General features: G+C 32.5%; 4 protein-coding genes across 4 annotated transcripts; 2 read left to right on the forward strand and 2 right to left on the reverse strand.

Moving 5' to 3' along the window:
* Positions 1-3,812: 3,812 nt before the first annotated feature.
* On the forward strand, positions 3,813-6,629 carry LOTGIDRAFT_102901 (hypothetical protein; the record flags this gene model as incomplete). The annotated part of the gene is made up of 5 exons (XM_009045609.1): positions 3,813-3,936; positions 4,210-4,273; positions 4,718-4,863; positions 5,162-5,236; positions 6,412-6,629. Coding segments are annotated over 5 exons (627 nt in total), but the record flags the coding sequence as incomplete, so codon positions are not given.
* A 6,849-nt stretch (positions 6,630-13,478) lies between these two features.
* LOTGIDRAFT_227947 (hypothetical protein) lies at positions 13,479-17,456 on the reverse strand. Its single transcript, XM_009045610.1, has 4 exons — positions 17,347-17,456; positions 16,888-17,029; positions 16,512-16,705; positions 13,479-14,910 (listed from the first exon to the last, which is right to left on the reverse strand). The coding sequence occupies exons 1-4, from the start codon at positions 17,443-17,445 to the stop codon at positions 14,722-14,724; spliced, it is 624 nt and encodes a 207-aa protein (XP_009043858.1). The 5' UTR covers positions 17,446-17,456; the 3' UTR covers positions 13,479-14,721.
* A 919-nt stretch (positions 17,457-18,375) lies between these two features.
* LOTGIDRAFT_103089 (hypothetical protein) lies at positions 18,376-18,852 on the reverse strand (the record flags this gene model as incomplete). Its single annotated transcript, XM_009045611.1, has 1 exon — positions 18,376-18,852. The coding sequence occupies one exon, from the start codon at positions 18,850-18,852 to the stop codon at positions 18,376-18,378; it is 477 nt and encodes a 158-aa protein (XP_009043859.1).
* A 1,274-nt stretch (positions 18,853-20,126) lies between these two features.
* LOTGIDRAFT_227949 (hypothetical protein) lies at positions 20,127-25,126 on the forward strand. Its single transcript, XM_009045612.1, has 3 exons — positions 20,127-20,292; positions 22,402-22,476; positions 23,110-25,126. The coding sequence occupies exons 1-3, from the start codon at positions 20,230-20,232 to the stop codon at positions 24,955-24,957; spliced, it is 1,986 nt and encodes a 661-aa protein (XP_009043860.1). The 5' UTR covers positions 20,127-20,229; the 3' UTR covers positions 24,958-25,126.
* Positions 25,127-26,114: the final 988 nt, after the last annotated feature.

The raw sequence follows: 26,114 nt of genomic DNA on the forward strand, positions 1-26,114 counted from the left end.
ATTCCTTTTTCTGATACTAAGATATGAAATGGTCAAGGACAAACAGATGCTACAGATTTTATCTGATTTAATGAAATTTGGTGTGATCATTTATATTCATGAGATCTTGGACAATTTTTCGATGAATGCTTTTTGAGTAATTGCCCTTGACGTAGTAAAAACGCGTCAAAATTTGTTTGTGAACACAATAGAGACTACAGTTTTCATCTGATTTTAATGAAACCTTGTGTGATCCTCTAATACAATGAGATTTTGGTCTTGAATTTGACGATTTTTCAATGAATGGAATTTGAGTTATTGCCCTTTTGTTGTGTTTGATTAAATCAACAATATCTTATACAAAATATTTTGGTATGATTAGACAAAATTTATCAGGGAAGTGGGCCTATCTTGCTAGGCAACCACTTGTTTGTAAATATATTTGTTAGTTTATGATTTGCTTTCAATACACATGTATATAAAATAAAATTTGTTTGTACATTGTTGTGGAAATAAATACTGTTTAAACCAAACGGATGGAGAATCTTGTTTTCTACAGTTCTCAATTTTGAAGGGTAGCTGTTTAGCTTAAGTCAAAGAAATGAATTTCAACATTCAATTATGTGTTCATGCAAGTTCGCCTTACATGGAAATACACCCCACAGCATAACCAAAGTTTTAGAAATCCTACTTAGTAAGTCCTCCAAACGACATTGAAAACGGTTTCCCGCGTTTCATATATCCCGCCAAATTTGACCTTCATTAGTACACGATAATCGAGTTTATTATTATATAGGTCAAATGAAAATAATTTCATACAGTTGACATTTAATAGAAAACTTTAGACTCTATATCTAAGACAGGCTTTGTGTGGTTGATTTGTGTCCATCCTGATATTGGCTACCTTAGATGGTGATCAATTGTCAGACAAACGGTAAAGAATCTTAAATCTAGAAGGCTATCTAATAATCCTGTTAAATTGTATTGTCTTCTATATGACGTAGACTAGTTTTCCGGACAGATGCTAAGACATTTTAAACCAAGGACTATCAAAACACTAGCTTACACTGTCTTTGCATACCTTATTGATAATCAATTTGGTGATGAAAAAATGTGGTGAGTGTGCAAAAAAGGAAGATTGAGCAGAAATTTGATTTAGTAGGCCCGTAGGTAGCTCAGAGTCTCATGGGTTGTGGGGGGGGGGGGGGGGGCAAATTTTTTTAAGGGGGCTCAAATATAGCGACTCATAAGTCATTTTTAATTTATCTTAATTTTTCAGGGCGGGGCGCAATTTTCTTACAGGGGGACTGGCCCCCAGGGGCTCTGAGTTTTTCTCACACAATTACAGTCAAGTAACCTAATTTCGTGGAAATCTAGTATTCGTGGATTTTTGGAAATGATTAATAATTTACATGAGCGACCTTGCTCGACCTCCGCATCAGTTTATTTTAATAAAAATGGGTTTTCTGTACAATGTCAGCTAGTAGAATGAATCCAGTAATTTCAATCAAGGTAAAATGTATTAATATACTTTGACAAATACAAAATGGCGGATTTCACTTATTACCAAACGTCACCTTTTTTTATCGGCCGAATTTCATTATAATCCCGAGCGGTAATCGGAATTCCAAGTGTCGTCTGCTAGAATATAATCCAACGAATCACGTGATCAGCTAGCGGAGTCCGTGTCAGCAGAAAATTTCTATGGAACACAAAGTGGACCATATTCTTATGTTGTTTCAGTGAATTTTAGCAATAAATCACGCTACGTATCATATTTTGTCAGTCACTATTTTTTTTTAAATCGTGGTTCTTTGAAGGAATTGTCACTGGTTATAATGAATTGGTATTAAAGATAAATACTAAGAGATTCATTAAGAAAATCGAAATAAACCAATTTCTATTATTTTGTAGAATATCTGAGGAAACATCTAAGACATAAAATTTTTTTTTCCTTTTTTTAACTTTGACGAAATTCGGTGTTGAATCCTTATATCCACGAAAATAGGTTACACCACTGTATATTCTAAAGTAGGCTTATTGATGATCAATTTGAAAAATTTTGGTCACATATGCCTATATGATTGCAGGCAGGTTTACTTTCATCTAGAAGCAGAAAATTTTTAATAAATTTCAATTCATTATGTTTTATGCCCTTTTTATTTGAATCAAAGTAAACCATGGCCGAATTTGATAATGTAAAGCTGGACACAAGAATTGAAAATGTTAAAAGTGAAGGAAATTCAGTAGATGTGATTATTAATGATTCTGCCATTGAGTGGAAATACCATGAGTCAGAAGTAAAGAGTAAATTAAAATCAAAAGGTGAGTTAGTAAACCATTATATGCTATATATATTAAGCATTATATCTTAGATTGTTTTTAACCGAAAGATGTAGTCTGTATATTTGCTTTACCAGCAATGGCATGAGAGTTTAAAGTAATACAGAGGTCTAAATATTTGCTTATAGAACTCAAATTGGGCTATAGCAGTGTTCAGAATTAAAACCTTATGTCCTGACTTAATCATGCAATTTAACTATGGAGGTTTTTTTAACAAGTTAGCTAATGCAATTTAGAAGATACTAAGACGAAGATGTAATGTAACTAGTGCAATGTAAAAGACGCAAAGACAATTATGCTTTGTCAATGTACAGTGTCGAAAGTGAAAGGACATTGCATGTATCATTTTAGGTATTGTGTCGGTGGTTTTATGTAATTTAACATTTGCATTATGATTTAGACTTATTATGACATAAGTAAAAGAGGTATTTTGTCTTTGAACATAGCACAGATGTATGTGTCGTATGTATTAGACATAAGTACATAGCATCTAATTCTGAATACGATTGACCTCCATATTTAACAAGCCATTTAGGAAGTAATTAATCTTTTCATGAGCATCACTGATATTGTGACACTGGATTAGTACGTATTTTCATGTTGAATTCTGGGAGAACCAGGTGTTATTCTTAAAGTGATGCAGTCATCTAGATAATTGCTCTACCAGCTGATAGAGCTCAATTTTTTTGACTATTTGTATTACTTTTTAGAAATAATTCTCCTGTAATTGAAAAAAAAACCTAGCCTACTGATGGTGTTTACAATGTTGTCACTTCCAGGATATGTTGAATACCAGAAGTAGGATTTCAATTCAAATTGAGCTCGCCTCTATATATTATCATTTAAACTATTCCATTCAAATCCTCAAATTATCAGCCCTCACATTTCTTTCTTTCTACTATTTATTGTAGAGCGGACAGTTGAATGGAAAGATGTTGTTGGTTGTGAAACTAAATTATTTAATAAGAAAAACTGTATAGATGATGCCTCGAGATATCTCACTATTTACTATATCACCAAATTAAAAGATAACAAATGGAGATGTGATCACATTAGTTTTGAAGGCGACTTCCTTGATATGATATCTACAATAGAAGACAGAATTAAACAAGGTGAATACTATGTAACTCTGATGACTTAAAATAAATGTTGAAAATATTTGCTTTAACAAACATTCTGCCTTCTTCAAAACCTTGACGATCAACAGAAAACTGGCTTATGTTTGTTAAAACTGCTTATTTTGTTTTGTAAGAAATATGACACCTCTTGGCAGTGGTTTTTTACTCTACAGATATGAAGACACATTAATGCAAGAGGTCAAATTATTGTAAGCTTATGGCTCATAGGAAAATCAGTACTATTTATCTCAATTTTTTACTATGTTTGGCATTACATAAAAATATCATTTAACCAAGGCCAAGAGTTTTGTGTCGTATAACAAAAACAAAACCCTGATTAATCTTTCTGATTTAAAATTTCTTTATGTTTAAGGAAAACCAAAGAATTTATTGGTTGTCATAAACCCAATAGGAGGTACTGGAAGAGCTAGACAAACATATGATAAAAAAGTAGCACCATTGTTTAAACTAGCTGGCATTGTTGTGGATATTAAAGGTATGTTTTTTTTTCATTACATATTTAGTTTTGCTCCAGTACCAAATGAAAATCTTGTATTCTGTATAATTTGAATGTGATCAATCCTCAATAATTGGCTGATATCGAATTTCAAATGAAAGAAAAATGTTTTGATACAAAATTCTGACTTGGCATTTTTTTGTCACGTTAATGTTCCTTTCAAGTCAATAGTACAAAAGTATGATTTTAGATGTAACCGAACGTTAATTGGTATGATTCATACAATAAATTCTTTGTCTTACTTACTTACAGTAACAGAAAGATCAAATCATGGGTATGAAATAGGAAAATCTGTAGATGAAAGTAAATGTGATGGGTAAGTGTCATAGAGTTATATAATAAGAACTAGAGTCCACACTGACGTCATTTAACGTATTCTATTTATAACTCTATGGTAAGTGTCTTGATGTTTAGTTTTGTACCAAGGACAGAGGATGGTCAGTGTTGGACTTAATGTGCAAGTGCTTAATGTACTCTATTGTAGGCTATTCCACTGGCAAATTTCTTTCATATGGTGTGTATGTAAAGTAAAGATGAATCTTCAATTTTTGTGACAATCAAGCAGTTTTTCATGGATACATAGTTATCAGATAGTTGTCCAAAAGTGATAGGTACCATCCAATGCTCACTCTACAGAATACTATTTTTTACCGATATTTGATTTTGGTGTGTAGGTAGGTCCTTATCAGAGATATTGGCAATTGAGCACTCTCAGGTAACAAAGCACATACCAAGATGACTTATACCTTATAATTAACAGTATAGTTGTGGTATCTGGTGATGGGTTATATCATGAGGTATTAAATGGGTTGATAATTAAAACCCAGGAAGAGAATAATGTAGACTATAATGATGTTAATAGTCAATTGGTATCACCTACCTTACCAATTGGTGTAATACCTGCAGGTTAGACTTAATTCTAGTTAAAAAAAAAAAATACTACCCACATTGTTACATGTCAGTGATCCCCTCACAACCTCAATCTGTTAAAGAAAATCAATTGATAGAAGATATTATATGTATGGTTTCAAAGGCTGATGGAAAGACAATCTATCTGCTGTTAAATGGACATTTGTGATAAAGGATGAAATGCAATGCCAAAAACTAAAGGAGCAGCAAATTCAGGTATTTATTCATGTAGGCTCACTGTATTTCATTTGCCACACTTTTCATATAGTATGTATAATCTGTTGATCTATTTTAGGTACAGGTAATGGTGTGGCAGGTCTGACTTGTGGTGTTATAGATGTAGAAACCTCAGCTCTACATATAATTAAAGGTAAATCATGAAGAGTGGACATAACAATCAGTACAGAGAATTGATAATTTCAAAGGTTAACTTAAAAATAAATCTGTAGATATTTATATCTATGAAAAGACTGTAATTAACCTTAAAATGACTTAAAAAAAAACTATCTTATATTGTGCTGCAAGCACGTGAAGAAAAGGTAAATAACCAGTTGGCTGTTTTGGGCTTACTTTAAATCAATAATTGTAAGTGGTGAGTGGAGGCACACAAGAAAAAAATTTCTGAAAAGACATTAATGCCATAATGTTATTTCCGGAGAGCAGGGACACAGGAAATTCATTTTGTTGTCACAAATCCTTGTACAGTGAAAGTTATGAGAAAAGTTCTTATGCTTTGTTTTTGCAATGATTGTGTTTTCATTTTTATACGCCCACATGAAATGGGGGGTGTATATTGCCGTCACCCATGTCCGTCGGTCCGTCCACAATTGCCCGTAAACACTCTACAAGACCCAATTCTTGATGGATATTGACAAAACTTGGTATGAGTGTTCGTTATCACCCAAGGAAGAACCCTATGGAAAATCAGAAGAATCGAAAAATATAAGGTATGAGTTATTGCCCTTGTTCTTGAAAACGCATTCAATTTTTAGCTCGTAAACATTCTAGAAGAGACAATTCTTGATGGATTTTGACAAAACTTGGTATGAGTGTTCGTAATCACCCAAGGAAGAACCCTATTTAAAATCAGAAGAATTTAAAAAATATTTAGTATGAGTTATTGCCCTTGCTCTTGAAAACGCTTTCAAATTAAGCTCTTAAACACTAAAAGGCATGATTGTTGTTGGATTTTGACAAAACTTGGTTTTATTATTCAATACCGCGCTGAAGATTGAATATTTGCCTTCTAAAGTTTTCATGAGCTAAAAATTGAACACGTTTTCAAGAACAAGGCCAATAACTCATACTCGATATTATTCATTATCGGCCTAAAGAGTTCAAAAGAAGTGTATGACTGAAGGTTGAATATTTCATACTGGTGATTGTTACTGTACTGCTAAATATTTGTATTCAAAATCAAAGCTGCCAGTGGGTGTATATTACCTTGCCTGGCAAGCTATCTTACTCTTCTTGTACCCCAATATACTAAATGGCAACCACTTGTTTTGATACTTCCTAATAAATCTGTTATTTTATGTTGTTTAGGGGAACATCATAAAGCATGTGTTATAGATATAAATGTAAAAGATAAACATGTAATATATGGTGGGTTATTGATGGGTTATGGTTTCTTCTCTGATTTAATCAAGAAGGCAGAAAGTAGAAGATGGATGAAGATTATGAGATATCCCGGTATATTTTCTTATTTATTTATTAATAAAAATAATAATTACTTCTTCTTGGATGATAAAATTGTACTATAGCTACTTTTAGCACGTTTTCTGAATATGATGTCTTATATAGAATGCGGTAGAATTATCAGAAATGGAATTATGACTTTTGTTGTTTATGTTAGTAATCTTGGTATTTTTTAAGCAAAACAATTTTTTTTTCAGTAACTATAGGTGGAAGTTTTATTGGCAGAAATCGTTTGTTTAAAGCTGAATTGAAATATAAAACTCTTGATAATAAGTAAGTCTTCAGTTATTGACATTGATCCGTCATTTCTATATGCAATCATTAAATATTATATATGGGTTTATAGTGTCATTGTCCCTGTTTGTGCCATTTTTAAGCTTCAATTCGAGCAATGATGTACAGTATATTTGCGTATTATTTTTGAACAGATTTCAAGTCATAACCTATTATCTAGCCTAAAAACCTTGGGAACTAACTTTTAGTCTTGGTATGTATTTAATGATTTTGGTATATGATTAAAATTCTTAGTACTTGATATGAATTTCTTGGTATATAATTTAAACTTCTTGGTATTTGATATGAATTTCTTGGTATATGATTAAAGACTTTGGTATATATTATGAGTTTCTTGGTATAAAATTTCAACTTCTGTTATGTGATATTTTTTATGTTGGATTTTTTCTGTTATGGCATTCCATGTGATAAATAAATTACATGAGTGTTTATCCTTTCATTCTGCAATTGTGCTGAAGTCAGTGGTATACACTAAAATGAAAATATTTAAAAGCATGTATATTTCAATAAATTAACAAGTTATTTTCTATTTTTTTGAGTCTTTAAGTGAAAAATTTGTTATTGTGAGACTTGCTTAAATTTTTTGTTGAACTTTGTGGGGTATTAAAAATGTAAACACCACTTGATTGTTTTAAAGTTTTGCTTTATTTTCTATTTTAGGTCTGGTAATACTGAGAGTGGTGAGTAAGACACTTTCTAGAAATCTGCATGATATTTTTAAAATTAAATTAACTCACCCTTTCAGTGTCCATAATTTCTATGGCTTAATTATGTTATCTTGCAAGTGATCTTTCAGTTTGTACTCTATTTTTTCTCCCTTTGTTTTACAATCATTTTGCTATATACTCTAATTATTATTTTTGGCAGTGCATAGGTTGAGATCATACCTTTGGATTTTTCAACCTGGTTTCTCCAGTCAAGAATCAGATTGGAGGGGCTGACATTGAGAAACATTGTGTGGATGAGACAATAAACCAAGGCATTGTATGACGTTGCCTATCTTCATTATTTCATGATATGGTTATTTATATATCAGTAGATATTTCTGACCATTTTGATTTTCAGAATGGAAGAAATTAGATTTGGAGGATTTTCAGTCAATTGCCACATTTTGCTCTGATGTAGATTTAAAATGTGAAGAAGCAAAATTTATATCCAGTCTTCAACAACCAACTGGAAGTTTAATGGCTACAGCAAAGCCTCCTAAATTTCAATTTTTAAAACATTTGGGAAGATATGCAGTACAGGATAAATCTTTTGTGAGTTCTTAATATGTAGAATTTCAGAATTTGAAATTTTTTAGAATGGGATTAAAGGGATTTAATACTGAATATCGAATAATGTATATCATTTGAAGTTTGGCAAGTGATACAGATATCTAAAAGCCTATCTACTGGAAAGGCTAGGATTTTAAGGGCAAGATCCTATGAAATGCCTTCTGTAATACATCAAGCCATCAACATGACCATCTAGGTATTTGTTTATGGTAACTAGTATTAATTATTTGAATAAAACGTAAGACGACAAAATACTGATGAACTAGTCCATTTTATGAATTAGATATCTTGACAGAATAAATTTTTAAGATAGTTTTAATCTGTAACATGCTCAAGACACAAGATTATTGCAGTGCGTTCTTTGAACGCACTGCATTGTTTTGCAAATGACTATTTTTTTTTTTTTTTTTTTTTTTTTTTTTTGCCTACTTCTGGTCACGCTCCCCAGCCAAAACTGCACATGTCACACATTGTCTGACACTATTATTTCTTATACTTTGCGTGTCGCTACTGTTTAAATGTAAAATGACGCATTTTTTTCCAACCGGAAATGACGTATGACGTTAACCATTCATTACGTATTTCGAATTACTGCTCTAATTCTGCATCTATTTTGACCATAACTTTTGTTTTGTTCATTACTTTTAACCAATGACTAAAAGATAGCACTTTATAAAATTTCAGATTTTGACTTTTGTCGCTGACTTTTTTTGTTTTAATTTTAGCGTTTTTTTCAACTTCTACAATTTTATTTCAATCGGTCTAAAAATTTAATAGTAGAAAAGCATTTTGATTCCTGACAAAAATCTATTTTCAAAATTTCGATATCACTTCCGGTTTTGACGTCATTCGCCTCTAAACTTGAAATTTCAACTTCCGGAATTTTGTAGTTATTTGAAAAATTCTTTTTGAAATTAGTTAAAATTGTCCCTATAACAATTTTGGAATGAAAAAATTTGAACCGGAAGTAACGTGTTAGACGCCATCTTGATGTGACCAATTTTTGTAAAAATCGATATTAAGCTTCAGGGGTAAATCTGATTTGTGTGATTTTGGTGTCTAAAGAATCTGCAATCGATTGCTAACAAAACTTAGGAAGCTGATTTTTGAATTTTGGATTCGTATTTTTTTTATTTCCAGTTTTATGTTTTCAGTAATTGTCAAAAATATTAAGGCTCATATCTAGTGACTTTGACCTTTGGTGACCTTGTGACCTGAACAAAAGTTGTTGCCCCTTACGAGATATATCCGATGATATCCTCACTTTTGTTGTGCATCGTTAACTTCCGGTTCTACAGCCATTGGAAAATCACGATTTTTAACTTTGAAGAGCTCTGTCACGTGACCTAATTAACATACGACAAAAATTTTTATATATTCTTTGAGTGCATAAAATCTACTTTTTGGTGATATATCCCACTTGATATTTTGATCAAAATTGCGCGTTTTAAAAATCGAAAATTTTGTACTGACTTCTATAGTAACTGTGCGTAAAATCACGGTATCTATAATTTACCGACAGTCACCGTTGCCCTAAAAAAATTTAACTACGAATATCTCATGATCTTATGATTGTAAAGATTTGAAATTTTGAACATTATTTAACAATGTACACATCATCACAGACAAAATAAAATTTGTGAAGTGGGCGTGGCACATCCGGTGGGTATTTACCTTTACCTGAAATATTTGCAATTGTTATAACTCTCATAGTTTTCAATTGTCATCCTAGAAATTTTGCATGAAAATAGAACACTGCTTAGGACAATTTGTGGTAAGATTACAGTTGTTTGCATTCTTTACTTTAAAAAAGGGAATAGGTTTAACAATTTTATAAATTTTCATTTTTGATCTTTAACATGAATGACCTTGACCTTTGCATGGTCAAAGGTCATTGACTAAGGATGACCATTCTTACTTTGATCTTTGATGTCCGATATATACTTCCGGTTTTGCAGACGTCCAAAACAGCAATTTTCGAAACTTCAAAGGCTCATATTACTTTTATTTGACATTTGTTGACCTTTTGACCTGAACAAAAGTTGTTGCCCCTTACGAGATATATCCGATAATATCTTCACTTTTGTTGTGCATTGTTAACTTCCGGTTCTACAGCAATTTGAAAATCGCGATTTTTAACTTTGAAGAGCTCTGTCACGTGACCTAATTAACATATAACAAAATTTCTTATATATTCTTAGAGTGCATGATCTCTCCTTTTTGGTGATATATCACACTTGATATTTTGATCAAAATTGCGCGTTTTAAAAATTGAAAATTTTGTACTGACTTCTATAGTAACTGTGCGTAAAATCACGGTGTTTATAATCCACCGACAGTCACCGTTGCCCTAAAAAAAAGTTTAACTACGAATATCTCATGATCTAATAATTGTAAAGACTTGAAATTTTGAACATTATTTAACAATGTAGACATCATCACAGACAAATTAAAATTTTTGAAGTGGGCGTGGCACATCCGGTGGGTATTTACCTTTACCTGAAATATTTGCAATTGTTATAACTCGCAAAGTTTGCAATTGTCATCCTAGAAATTTTGCATGAAAGTAGATCACAGTTTAGGACAATTTGTGATAAGATTACAGTTGTTTGCGTTCTTTACTTTAAAAAAGGGAACAGGTTTAACAATTTTAAAAAATTTAATTTTTGAACTTTAATGTAAATGACCTTGACCTTTGCATGGTCAAAGGTCATTGATCTAAGATGACCATTCTTACTTTGATTTTTGATTTGCAACATATACTTCCAGTTTTACAGACGTCCGAAAACAGCAATTTTCGAAACTTCAAAGGCTCATATTACTTTTATTTAACCTTTGTTGACCTTTTGACCTGAACAAAGGTTGTTGCCCATTATGAGGTATATCCGATAATATTTTCACTTTTGTTGTGCTCCGTTAACTTCCGGTTCTACAGCCAATTGAAAATCACGATTTTTAACTTAAAAAAAAGGTCTATCACATGACCTAATTCACATAAGCGAAAATTTATCTTTTGTCCTTATTACACGCAATCTATTCTTTCAAATGATATATAACACTTGGTATTTTGATTGAAATTGAATTTGAAAATTTTGTATTGACTTCTATAGTAACTTTGCGTAATTTTAACGGTTTCTATAATCCACCGACAGTCACCGTCGCCTTAAAAAAACGTTTAACTACGAATATCTCATGATCTAATGATTGTAAACACTTGAAATTTTGAACATTATTTGACATTGTACACATTATTACAGACAGCACAAAATTTTTGCAGTGGGCGTGGCAAATCCAGGTTACTTTTACCTTTACCATAAATAATTCAAATTGTTATAACTCGAAAAGTTTGCATTTTTCACCATCAAAATTTTACAAAAAATTAAAGCACTATTCGGGACAATATCTGATAGAGTTACATTTTGTTTAGACCTTTTACTTTAAAAAAGGGAATAGGATTTACAATTTATAAAATTTTGATATTTTGACCATTTACATGCATAATCTTGGTCTTTAGAAGGTCAAAGGTTATTGATCTTCGATGTCCATTCATACTTTTATCTTTGATGTCCGACATATATTTTCGCTTTTACAAACGTCCCAAAACAGCAATTTTCAACACTTTTAAGGCTTATATTCTCTTTTATTTGACCTGTTGACCTCTTGGCCGAAACACAAATTATTGTACCTTTCCAAAAATATTTTCATTTTTGTTGTGCGAATTGAACTTTTAACTTTATAGCTATTTGAAAATTCGACTTCTTACTACCGAATGTTAACACCTTTTAGTACCGAATGGTATCAAATTCATGCGTCTTTTCACTACCGAACGGTAAACGTTTAAACGATTTTTTTTACTATTGAACGTTTACATGCTTTTCTTTCCGGTAAGAAATCCCATTGTGACTTTAAAATGCAACGTTTTATCGATGTATCAGGTTGGATGCACACTGCTTCGGTACCGTTATAACGGTTCTAGTTTTTTTAATATTTGCAGGTTGATTTTGACTGGCTCACATTCAAACAAGGTTTAAGTCGATTTCATATTAAAGTAGATCAAAATGAAGAAAATCGCAGTGATTATACACAACAGGATAAAGAATTAGAATTATTTATCAACATAGATGGTGAATCATTGAAAATTGAAGAGCCAGAACTGGAAGTGAGGTAATAATTATCATTTTTATCATCTTCAATGACTTCAATGACAGTAACCATTTATGGGCTATTCCACATATTGCCTTTAGAAAATTAATGTGTGGGCGTATAAAAAGGGAAATATTGACATTTCCAACTTTACAGGTTTCTTGAAAGTTCTGCACAATGGAGGCCTTTGTTCTTTAATCCATTTGACTATTTAGGCCTTTTGATGGTTAGTATCCTGTACTAAGGTCAGGAGTCATTCTCTGGATTTATGGCACAGACAATTAAAAAAAGTTAACCAGTAGATTTTGTCTTAAGGCCCTTTTTTTTAATCCTATTAAATAATTAAAGGAGAGTTACAAAATTATTTTTTTTTCAGATTCTGTCCACAGTTACAGCCACTGTACTCGACCAGTTTTGCCTTTTAGCACAATTTTCCTATCTCAAGTATTTTATCAAAAGAAGTCTTGCATTTAGATTTTATAGAACTGCTTTTATACAATAATTATTACTACTTGAAATAACATCAAGTGAGTTAAAGGACAGCTTTGCCATTTTGGGGGTTGATTTTAGTCTTGAATGTATGTAAATAGTCTTCAGAAGTACTAGAATTGTAGGAAAATCACATAATTCCTTTAAAAATACTTCAAACTAGGAATTTTACTCATTATTTACATATACTTCTTTTCTATATATCACAGAGTATCTTAAATTGTCGTCATTTAACATTCAAGGCAGATAATTCTGGACACACATGGATTTGAAGGCTGAGCTGTTAACACTATTACTGATAAGCTTGGCTTAAAAATAAAAAAAATGGTCTTCCCGCCCCTTTAATATCATTCTTTCGGAAACACTTTAGTACATAACATTAATTAATCTTTTATCTCACCAATTTATCTAGCTACCTCAACAGGGCTATTTTCCCTTTCTAATGTTTTGGGGAAACAGCAATCTTGTTTGATTAAAGCCATGTATTTGATATTATTTCCATTGAGGCCTTACATTCAGAATCAGTCCTTCAAATTAATTAATTAAAATCGTAGTCTATTTTATATATATATATTTATATTTAATATAACATTTTTTTTTATGCACTGACTATTTGCACTGTCACGATGTGTGTTCTCTTTTGTTATTCTCTTTGGCTACTAAAAACGATATGGATAAGAACACAAGGGGTGCGTTAGTTTTTTTTTTTTTTTTAAAGCATGAAGCCATTCTGATTGTCAAGTGACTTTGTTAGGGTTAGGTAGGGATGGCCATATCTGTACCGCCGCGGTATGAATAGCCACAGCCTTTTTTTTAAATGTATTATATAGAGATTTTATTATGAATTCTTCTGCTTTTCTGATTTTATACCTGACTTATGTAACTAAATGGGTTGTAATACACTTATGTAGTCCAATATTTCAAGTCATCTGCAATAATTGCATTTTATCAGATAACAATGCAATTATTGAAAGAACTATAATCCAGGACTTTAATCCATCAAATTTTAAAAAGTGTCCCATTAAGTATGGAACACTGGTCTCATATTTTATATTTTAAAAATTAATTGTTTATGTTGAACTGGCATTATCACTCTACCAACCATATATAGTGAAAGATTTCTGTGCAGCTTGTGAAGCTGCCATTACAAAGTGAAGTGACATAATTCTAATGTCATTTAAGTTTGCATTTGGGAAATTGATATTTAAATTTCTGATTCTCAGTGTTGAAAAGGGTTGGTGCATTTTCACAGATTGCATAAAAATATATTTGTTAATATTTTAAATTTAAAACTATAATATGTCACAATAAAAAGGATTGCTGGACAATTCATCATTTACAATGTTTTATTATTAGCATTTTATACCATGTGGTTTATCATTTTGTATATTAACATATGAAACATTGGTTCAACAATAAATTATAATTTTACCCTGTGTAAAATAATTATGTTCTTTTCTATGAATCTGTCAGAAAAAGAATGTTTGAAACTTTGGCATATCCTACCAATCTGAGCCTGCTGATATCTTCTACTAAAACAAGAGAGAACCATATTAACAAAATGAGAATTGTGGTAAAATCTAAAAAAATATATGAAAATATTAATTAGAAATGTAAAATGAAATTCCATATCTCATATATTTCTGGTATGTTAAAGATCACTTGACAGTTGAAAGTCATAAGAATAGGCTAATGCTGCTGTCTTAGCAAAATATTGCACACTGCATGGTGTTGACCTTCTTCATTTACCATCAGGTGCAGACAAATAAGACATAACACTAACTTCATTTCATTTCTATCACATATATGTGGTCTCTACTCATTTAGATCATAAATATGTTTGTATTATTTGATTGTGATGTCCAGGACATAGAAAAAAAGTTAAAAAGTAGCTCTTTACGGTCATTTGTACAATTCCCCGAGAATACTGTTACCATGGTAACACAGCACAATGTTATTTTTTATTAGTTCTAACTAAGTCCTCTATAGACATAGTTTGAGACAGTACTTGTTTCCGGACATCATCTTGATGTTTTAACAGAAACACTATCCCTCTCATTGTTCTTTTATAGTTTGTATTTAATAGTCTGTTACATTGATATAAACACTCCCTTTCAATTCCTTCTACCAGACGATTTGATATCTGAAATTGCATAATTCAAACAAATATATAATTATACTATTAGTATTAGAGAGATTGGACTTTTCAACCCAGTCTCTCACTGTCAGTAATACAGAATGAAAGGTCTGATAAGAAAAGAGCATAAAACTTTAGTACTTGTGTGTTGTCTGGACTGTACAAGTTAGAGATACTTAGACAGTTAGAAATTGGGAAAATAAATAACTTGACTAATGCTACTGTTCTTACAAAATTTCACTAATTGTACACTGCATAACATTTCTATGCCCATGGGGAGCAAAAACATAGCTTGCCAGGCAAGGTAATATACACCCACTGGCAGCTTTGATTTTAAATAGAAATATTTGGCAGTACAGTAACAATCACCAGTATGATATATTAAACCTTCAGACATACATTTTTTTTTGAGGCAATACTGAATATATTACCAAGTTTCATCAAAATCTGTCAAGAATTAGGACTTCTAGAATGTTTACAGTCTAAAACTTGAACATGTTTTTAAGATCAACGCAGTTTCTACAATATCTGTCAATAATTGAACCTTCTAGAGTGTTTACATGCTAAAATTGAACGTAATTTAAAGAACAAGGGCAATAATTCATACTAATTCAACTAATTTCTGATCGATAAGGTTCATCCTTGGGTGACACCAATTTTCTTCGAAATCTATCAAAAATTGTGCCTTCTTGAGTGTTTACAAGCAATTGTGGACAGACAGACGAACGGACGTGGGTGACAACAATATACGCCTTTACTCAATGTGGGCATATAAAAATTAATTCATAATGGAAAGAAGTGTTGGAATTTTCTGAAATTTTGAGGAATATTAAGGACATGTGTAAGAACCTTTCTGTCAAGTTTCATATTGATCACTGATCGAAAAGCAGGATGTGCAAATATGCAATGGTTTCCAATGATTCAATGGAGGCTGCCATTTCCAATCACTATCCTTTAACTCCAAATATAACCAGATTCCTGATTGGATATATTGAATGATGACGTATGGTCTGCAAAGGGAGGTTATTAGTGTTCAATGACGAGAATATGGGATTGTTCAAGCAACTGTGAATAATCATCATACCATTGGGACAATGGCACTTATCAACAGATACATGGTTTACCCATGGGTTCTCCACTGTCCCCACTCATCTCAGAACTGTATATGGCCCACTTTGAAGATCAATGCCTCTCGAACTCCCCCATCACACCAGTGTGTTGGCTACGCAAAGTTGATGATATCTTCACCATCCTTCCAACAAACGCTGATCCTACAACACTATTACATCACTTAAACTCCGTCCACCCAAGAATCCAATTCACTGTTGAAACTGAAATGAACAGCCAGCTCCCTTTCCTAGACATACGCATAAAGAAGACGGATGAAACGGTATCAACCTCTGTATATAGAAAACAACCAATACATCAACTACAAGTCTAATAACCAAACCAAGAAGAACACCATCAAGGCATTAGTTACCAGAGCCCAGTTCAAATTTTGTGACCATGAAGTCAAAATGCACAAGTGAAATCAAAATTGTAAAATAACATTTGGTGAGGTATATAAAACCCCCAATTATGATATTATTTGTGTAAAGTAAACTAACCTCTAATTGCAATGCATCTGCAAGAAACTTACGACCAGAATTTCTCATCTTCTCTGACTTGGGATCACATTTAACTTCAATTCTTGGTTGAGATATGTTACTTTCTATATGTTGTTTCCAATCATTATAAACTGTACAGGCTGTCTGTGATATATCTTTATCTTCATGTTTACGTAATCTATTGATCACTTTACCTAAATTCAAATCAGTATTGTTGACATGTCTAAATTTCAGATACAAACATTTAGATTCAGCTAGTGATAACTAGCTTTCAAAATAATAATGACACCCTTATAAACCCCAAACTAAATGAGGCAAAGCAAACATTAACATGCTTTGTTCAGTGAAACAAATTTTATGTCACTCAATCACTCACCTATTTTTGTAGACAATAAAACTTCCTTAGAAGGATTTTTCTTTCCTAATTCAACAATACTGTCTATCATGACATCTTTAGTCTGATTTTCTATTTTTAACTTATTCTTTAATCTGTCTATATCTTCTATTACCACAACTCCCTTCAAATAATACAAATAGAAAAATATAGAAAAAAATAATTTGAATTAGGGAAAATATAACTACAGATTTCTATATCTAAAATGAAATAAAATATGTTATTTAAATCAAATTCTCCTTCTTTACATACCCTAAGCTTACATATATACATAGGGGAGGAAACCACTCGGGTGGAAATTGTAAAGGGGGGAAACCACTATGTGAGGAATTTGTAAAGGGGGGAAACCACTGTAAGCCGCAGGGTACAATGGTGCCTGTGCCTGTGATCGGAGGAAAGTTGAAGAGAATCCGTGCCGAACCTAATAATATTTGACCAAACCTTGAGAGATTCTATTGTTGCTTGCTTGTAATTAGTTTTTCTACCATTTTCAGTTGTAGGTGTTGGGTTTCTTGGTGTTTTAATGACAAATTTGTCCATTTCAAGTTATTGTTTACTAACTAAAGACCTTATGCATTTTTCACAATTGGAGAACATAATTCACGGAAACGCAAATCTTAGACTACAGACAATATTTAATTCTTAAACTAAGGAAATATTGTAAATATCAGATTCTTTTGTGCTTACAGACATTGAATGTTAAAGATACTAAGACAGATAGAAATTGGGAAAATAAGTAGGCTAATGCTGAATAACATTTCTTTCATTAGTCCAATTAGGAGCAACAAATAAGGATAAAAAACTTTACTTTAATTCAGATTATCCTCAGATAAGAAACATTCTCTTAATGCCATTGAAACAAAAGATCATATATAATTTGGTATTGTCCAATATTCATTTACTAAATCAATAAGAAATGAAAGAAAGGCTTTTAAGCCTAATTTCTGACACTGATAAAGCTATTAGCCTATTATCATATCACTTGAAAACAAAAAAAAAATTTCAATAGATTTTGTCCTTAAAATGTTTTTTTTCGTGTCAAAGTAAGCAAGCTATTTGATTAATCGGTGTTTCTAATGAATTATCATGTATTCTTAATCATATCATTATTTTCTTATTGCATTTAAGATATATAACAAATCATAAATGTCCATGTATGTCCTGTCTGGATAAACAAAAAAAGATTTTTTTGACCTTTCTTGATCAGTCACTCATTGCAATTCTGCTGGAAATTCTATTCTAATTTAGCTAATTATGAATCAATTATGGACAAGACAAACTGGTATTTTCCAAGTCATTAGAACACCTCTACTTTCTATTCATATCAGTATTAGCATTTTCATAAATGTAAATAAGGGAACCCATCTTTAAATTCTGTATAAAGAAAAAAACACCAAGGCCTCTCAAGGTATCGCAAACAATTTTATTAATTATTCAGAAATAAACAGAAAATGAATAGATAAACTTATTTCATTGGTTAGTTAACTCGTCCCGGTTTTCTTGTGGGTGATCTAACAGATATCGACAAACAAAAGTTGTCCACAGAGAAAGCACAGCAAAAAAACTCAGGGTAAATCTTAGGGCCTTGAACCATGGAGGGTATCCTCTTAGCATAGTGTCAAAATATGCTGATAAAGCTAATCCTGATATCATTGTTATCATTCCTATAGGAAAAGGAAATAATAGTCCAATCCAAGCAATCAACGGTGGGGTTACACTGTAGCCCAAATTGAACCAGTTTAACAATTCATCTTTGGTTATAACATATCCCCATCTGACACCGCCTAAAAAAGATAATATTGTAGCCCCATACATCAACTGAGCAAACGCAATGTGATGCAAGTATGTTTGGGACATGATCAAATAACATGGCGCACTTATAAAGGGAATTAATCCAGAAGACCCAAGAAGTAAGGCTGGTTTTGGAGAATGTCTCAAATGTTTCATGTCTTTCAAAATAGTTAAGGCTTTTGTTTCATTATCTTCTGTTATATAATGTTTCTGTGTCACAGTATAAACAGGATGCCTTGTTTTATATAGTTTACTTGTTGACAGACTATTTCTACAAGAGAATTTATCCAAAACTGACAGAGTAGAAAATCTAGGAAAACAATTTCCTGACGAGAAATTTGATCCACTTAACACATTCATGTTTAAGCTTGGCTTTAGCTTGAAAAGGAGCTGACCAACTTGATGTTTAAATAATAACGGGTTCATCTTGATTTTGTGTTGTTGAGGTTGTTCTATCTCCTGCAAAACAAATAGATAATATTATAATTGAGCACAAATATATTACTTCATTGTTGTTCTTTGTAAGTACTATGTAAGTTTCCTTTGATTTTTTAGACAATGTTTAATTATATTATTTTTATTATGACTATACTAATGACAGCCTAGTGTAGTTTATAAAAATTTAATGGTTCAAGTCTGAAACAATCTTGCCAAATACACATAGGTTTAATATGTTGCCACCACCAGTGCAGCTGAACGTGCAAGACTACTAAAAATTACATTTCTTTTGAGTGCTTCTGAGTATTTGGACAAACCTTATTGTTGTTGCCTTCTTTCTACTTTCGATAATTTTTTTGTGTCTTTCATGTGATAATGATATTGCAATGTTATTTATGTTACAAGATCTTTAAATTACAACTTCGGTTATTACACACTATGCGACCCCTTTTTGACGCCTCCACGTAACATTATTCCTATTTTAAGTGAATCTGGGCTTTTAGTCAAACCAAAAACACAAATCAATGTTTTTCAGTTTCTTAAAAACATCTACTTAAAGTGTCGTTTAAAAAATGTTTGATTGATCGTTACTTTAATTCTAAATTTTTATATATCAATTATCATCTGTGCGATTCCAGAAAGGGCAGAAAACCTTATATTGCCTGAAATAATTTAAGGGACCAATTTGTACGTATGCGCATGTGCTCATTGGGAAAACAACTATGACACATGCGCATTAGTGAAAAGTAGTTTTGTAATCATTGAAATAAGTCATCGCCCTCGACTACTTGACCTTTCGAAAACATATTTTAATCCAATGAAATGGGTTGAATGAAACGACCATGACAGATTAGCCAATGAAACTGATCGTAACATATATTTCACCCAATTAACATATTCTCGCGCGAGCTCAACAGGAGCACGAGCAAAGCTGTAGCCGATTCGCCATTTGACGTCATGTCGCTGGAGAGGCTTCCCAGATGTCAGTGCGTCGAAGTATATCGTACAATGTATGGACGGCCGCCATTCTGGTGGCAGAGCTTCGGAACCTCCGCTGCCTCAACCCCCTATACATAGGAGAGTTTGGCCGCCCCCATGCAGTTCACACCTCTTCAGTTAAAAGAGAAACTTCTGGGGGCATTAGATGAGGAAAATAATGTAAGAAATCAACAAAATTTTCATTTTTTGTCGATTTTAGAGTTCGTACCTGAGCGAGATTGCCCAACACACTGAAAATGGGAATGATGTCTCTGTTTCTCTCGGCGATATGTACAACTCGATGCATGCCGATAGAGCCAATAGAGAGGAAAATGTACGGCTTCATTACGCGATGTAAATGTAAATAGATTTATTTGAGATCTACTTACTTTCTTTTTATGTAGATCTAGGCTTTGCTTTATTTTGATTTAGACCAATTTGCATTAGGTCTATGATTTAGCCAACCTTTAAGAATTTAGGCCCAGATCTAGGCTACCGGTAGGAACAAACCAAAAAAAAAAAAAAAACAAACAAACAAAAGACATGTTCTTGCATTACTTCCACTGAATAGATTGACATAAATTGGTCTATAAGACAAGACCCAATACTGAATCATTTACATAAGTATGTGTGTGGATGTAGGCATTTGGCTTTGCCTAATTAATGTTATTCTCAACTTGAACCTAGAATTGATACTGATTAATAGCATGCTGCAACTTGCCACAAGCATGATTATGAATCATTTTCTTCATTATCCCAATTGTATTTCCCAATAGACTAGAGCAAAGATTTTACTTTTTTGTATGTAAGCTCACTGATGATGGTGGGAATGTCATCATTGATATAAAAAATACTAGAGCGTAGAGCTACATGAGTAAGGTTTTAAGATGGTTATTCCAATTTACAAAAAAAAAAATCGCTTTTAACGTCTATATACAGGCAAATGACAGTAGATTGAGCTATAACTAGATATATTATTGTCACTGGGAACAGTTTTCTTGTTCTATTTTTGAATGCATTCAGTAGTCCGGATTAAATCAAATCAAAGAATTTGGAAATGTTTCTGCTAGTGCGGGGTATCGTTAATTATGCCACAATACGATACATATCACGATACGATACATGTCATGATATGGGATAAAAATATTAACTTTGAATATATATATATTAATTCATAACTTTATAACTGTGATATTTGGTGATATGGTTGATAGAAGTGGTTATCGTCCACTCTTTTATGGAATAAAAGGTATCGCCAAGTATCGATATACAACATTGCGATATGATATGCGTTTCGTGGCATGTCGTATTGCAATACATCGATTCACTGATATATCGTGCCAGCACAAGTTTCTGCCGTAAAGATGTCTCTTTTTTTATTTACATGAGTAGGCTTAGTCTCTTGATTTTTAGTTGTAGATTAAAATGATATAACATAAAGGTTAATGACTTGAAGATTTCTGGAAAATACTCCTACTATTGTCCGATTTCAATGCTTTAAGATCACATGTTGCCATTTAACTCCAGAATAGTGCTGAATCTCATTTGATTTATGAAAATATCAACAAATTAACGTTATCTGGAAATGTTATTTTACAGATGAATTTTTAGTCATTAGCGTGGGTCATTTTACAATATTTTCAGGAGGGAACCCTGGTTCTGGTTACATTAGTAAAATTACCACACCATGCATTTCTATTCACCAAAGACATTCTGTGACACATGGCATGGATTCATGGAACTGAAATTCAAGGGTTATTTTTGAAACAAAGGAAATAGTTCTGTTCTGAGCTCAATGTAGTTTGAACATTCCAAATGTTACTCACAAATAATATTATTTTGTTGCAGATGGATTTGTTTCAGATTGTTTTAAATTGCTAGGCCTTAGTTTGCTTTAAAGGGACAGATCCTGCATTTTGGGAGATTGATTTTAGTCTTGGATATATGTAAATAGCATAATTCCTTAAAAAATACTTCATACTAGAAAATTTACTCACCATTTCACAGAGTATCTGAAAATGACAAGTCGTTATGTTAACATTCAAAGGCAGATGATTCTAGACACACATGGATTTGAAAGCTCAAATTTAGACTGTAAGCTGTGAACACTATAAATGTTTGGCTGAGCTAAAAAATCCTGTTTCTGAGACTAAAGTATGATTGGTTGAAAAGAATGGCCTTCCTGTCCCTTTAAATGTAATGCTACTAATATGGTTGGATAGTAATGTCTTAAATTCTATAAAGCTTATATGAATTGTTATATACCAGCAGTCTGTTTTTTTTTTTCAGATTGTTAATACTTCTGTGGTGTTGGAAGTGATAACCATCCTAGAGAAATTTCCTATCACAAGGGAAGCTCTTGAAGTAAGTATTATTGATTATTATATTTATTGCCGTATGTTAAGTTCCAACTGCACGAGCAGAAGTAGTGGTGAAAGTGTTAAAACTTGGTATATGGAGATTTAGGGATAATTTGGTCATGTCGACATGATATTGCAAGTTTTCTGATTTACAAATTCATTAAGGTTGGTCAATTTTCAGGCACTTTTTTATGGTTTATGCATTTGTTTGCTTGAGATTTGATATAACATATTCTTTAGATGTCTGAATTTAAGGACTTTGTATAAAAGCAATAGCTTGAAGTCCTTTTTTATTGGTATTAAACTATTGTAGCATTACATTGGATATGTGTTTGATTCTAATTGAAGCTTGGTTTACAAAGAGGTATGATGATGATGCAATAGGCCTTCATTCTTCTTTCTTTTTAGGGAACCACAGTGATTCATTGAGTTCAGATACTTGCTGAATTGGCATAGGTTAAAAATCCCATGACGTTAGAAATCTAAAAAACAGACAAAATTTCACTTATTGTGAATGCATCTATAGCTTTGCCCATCTTCATTAGCAAAATCTGTAAAAATATTTTTGTGAGCTGATAGTACACACATAAAAATATGTTTGTTTTTGATTTTATCTCCTTATTTTATTTACTTTCAGATAACACGGATTGGTCGATATGTGAATGAACTTAGAAAGAAGACCTCTAATGAGGAATTGGCCAAGAGGGCCAAGAAGTTAGTAAGAGGATGGCAGAAGTTAGTTACTGTTCCAGAAGGACCACATATCAATGGGGACAGTATAAGCACACCACCACAACATCGGAACATTAGTGCATTACAAAATGCTGGCAATGGATCAAAACCTTCCAGTCCAGCAATTTCTTCACCAGCAATAAATAGGAACTGTGTGGTACGCTCTAGTCTTTCACCTGCTATTGGTAACAGACCTGTAACCCCCTCTCAACAAAGAACACTGCAACCAAATAAACTCGGGAAAGCTGGCGATCTTAATAAATCAAAACATAGTCCTGGTTTATCTAAAACTTTACCATCAGCCTTAAAACCAGTCGTCAATAGTCCCAAACAAACTTTGAATGTACAAACTTCCAATTTAAGTCCTGCTGTCTCTCAAACATTCCCTCCTCAAGCTAAGGCAGAATCTAGTGGAAAAAGTGTCAAATCCTCGCCCAAATCAAGACCATCCACTCCATGTCAGTCACCTAGCTTGACATGTTCCAGTCAGTCTGCAGTAACTATTGGGAATGAGGACTCTCTCTCCAGTTTACCTTGCACACCAACTTCTGTTGATAACTTACAAACAGGAAATGGTCATACCAAACGCAAGAAGAGAGGAAGAAAACCAAAGTCTGGGAAAAAATCAAATCATTCCGCTGAATCTGCAATATCTCCAAATGATGGCTGCTCAAGGTCAGAACAATGTGATGTCCCCAAAACAGACATTGCCAATAGAAAAAGGGTGCGTTTGGACAAATTGTCAACTACACCAGTGAAGCAACAAAAACTTAATACATCAATTCATAGTCTTTCATCAAAACAACCATTGAATGGAATTGTTTATAGTGATAAAACCTGTCATAATGCTGTTGTGAATAATAGTGCTAATTCGGATCCAAAAACGCAAAGTACTTCAACAGAATATTCAACTCCGGGTAGTAAAAAATCATTGATGCGGCAGGACTCCACTAAACCTGCTGTGAAAACACCAAAAGTGAAAACTACTGCAGAACTGATAGCGGACTATCAGCAAAAGACTGGCAGTACAAGTTATGGCAACAATATTTTAGAAAAGTTAAGAACAAATCAAATTGATCATGAGTCTGATGTTCAAACATCTGTGTTACCACCGGGCATAAAGCCACGTAAAAAACGTATTAGTAATGATTCATCCATTCTTAGTGTGCCATCACCTTCATTAAGTCAGACTAAAACTGAACTTGTGGAGAAATTTTTACAAACATCTGTTTCACCCACATTAACAGATTTGAGTCCTCCTCTTGAGGATTACTCTCTTAAATCTGAATCTCCCATAAATTCATCTCAAAACTCTGTCCAAGCATCAACATCAGATTTGAAAATAACCATCAAGTCTGTCCCTAGTGTATCTATAGATCAACAAAAAATTGCAGAAAGCAAACCTTTATGTGCATACAATCATTCAGAAATATCTAATGTAAAACATTCAACAGAAATATCGGAATCAACTGAAAATAAGGTAGAGAAAAGACTAACAATAGAGGAAATCTACAGCCAACTTCCGCCCATAGACTTTGATAGTATAAATTGGGAGTGTACTGATTATATTGTACCTGAACCCACTCCTTCAAACGATTTGGATGTTAATCGTATAATAAACGATCAATGGGAAGGAATAAATGGCTCCTTAGATAAAGACAAGGTTTGGCATGATTGGGCAAGTACTCTAACATTATCATCTGTAGATGATGACCCTTTACATGTCTTGCCCTATGTTGATGTAAATGATTGAAATATCAAGTTCATTATTCAGTACCTTGAAGTGTTATTAATATATGGAATGTGTTATGTGAATGGGAAATGTTTATACAAATTTATTATTATTTCTAATATATAATTCATTATTACATCCATCAAACTTAAAACCATATTTCAATGGCTATAAATATTTATATCCGGATTTTCTCGCCTTTGTTTCTTCCCCCAACAAATCTTTTCTTATAAATTGCTTACATGGTGTTGAAATATTGGTTTGGTCAGCAATTTATCACAAATTATGTACTTTTATTCTCACAACTTCTAGATCTTGCAGAAATTTGATTTCTATGCCCTCATGAAATTTGGAGCGTATACATTGGTGTAGGCCATGAATTAACAATTGCTTGTAAACGCTCATGGAGGATTTTGAGGAAACTCTGTGTTTGTAAGAACCGCATCGAAAAATATTTGATATTGCCCCTGTTCTTAGATATGCGATCAATTTTCACACAAATTTGGTGTGTTTGTTTGTATCCACAGGATCTTAATCAAGTTTGAATTGGGGTACATTTGACAAATAACAGTGTGTCAACACTGGATACACTGATATTACGTTAAAAGTCGTTTGTAAACACAAGTTAAATTTTTGGTTTGATTACACACATATTGACAACAAATCTTGTTTTACTCAAAATTTTTTGATTTGGTGTATATTGCTTGGCAACAGCTTGTTGAAGTTTCACTTACCATTATACTCAAAGATAGCTTGCCAGACAAGGTAATATACGCCCACTTGCAGCTTTGATTTTGAATAAACATATTTAGCAGTACAGTAACAATCACCAGTATGAAATATTCAACCTTCAGTCATACTCTTCTTTTGAACTCTTTAGGGCGATACTGAATATTATTGAGTATGAGTTATTGCCCTTGATCTTGAAAACATGTTCAATTTTTAGCCTGTGAAAACTCTAGAAGGCTTCAGCACGGTACTGAATAATAAAACCAAGTTTTGTCAAAATCCGCCAAGAATCGTGCCTTTTAGTGTTTAAGAGATAAAATTTGAAAGCGTTTTCTACAGTATCTGTCAAGAATTGAACCTTCTAGAATGTTTACAAGCTAAAAATTGAACCCGTTTCAAGAACAAGGGCAATAACTCATACTAAATATTTTTCGATTCTTCTGGTTTTC

Source organism: Lottia gigantea, assembly GCF_000327385.1.
Source record: "Lottia gigantea unplaced genomic scaffold LOTGIsca_1, whole genome shotgun sequence".
NCBI classification, from domain to species: Eukaryota; Metazoa; Mollusca; class Gastropoda; family Lottiidae; genus Lottia; species Lottia gigantea.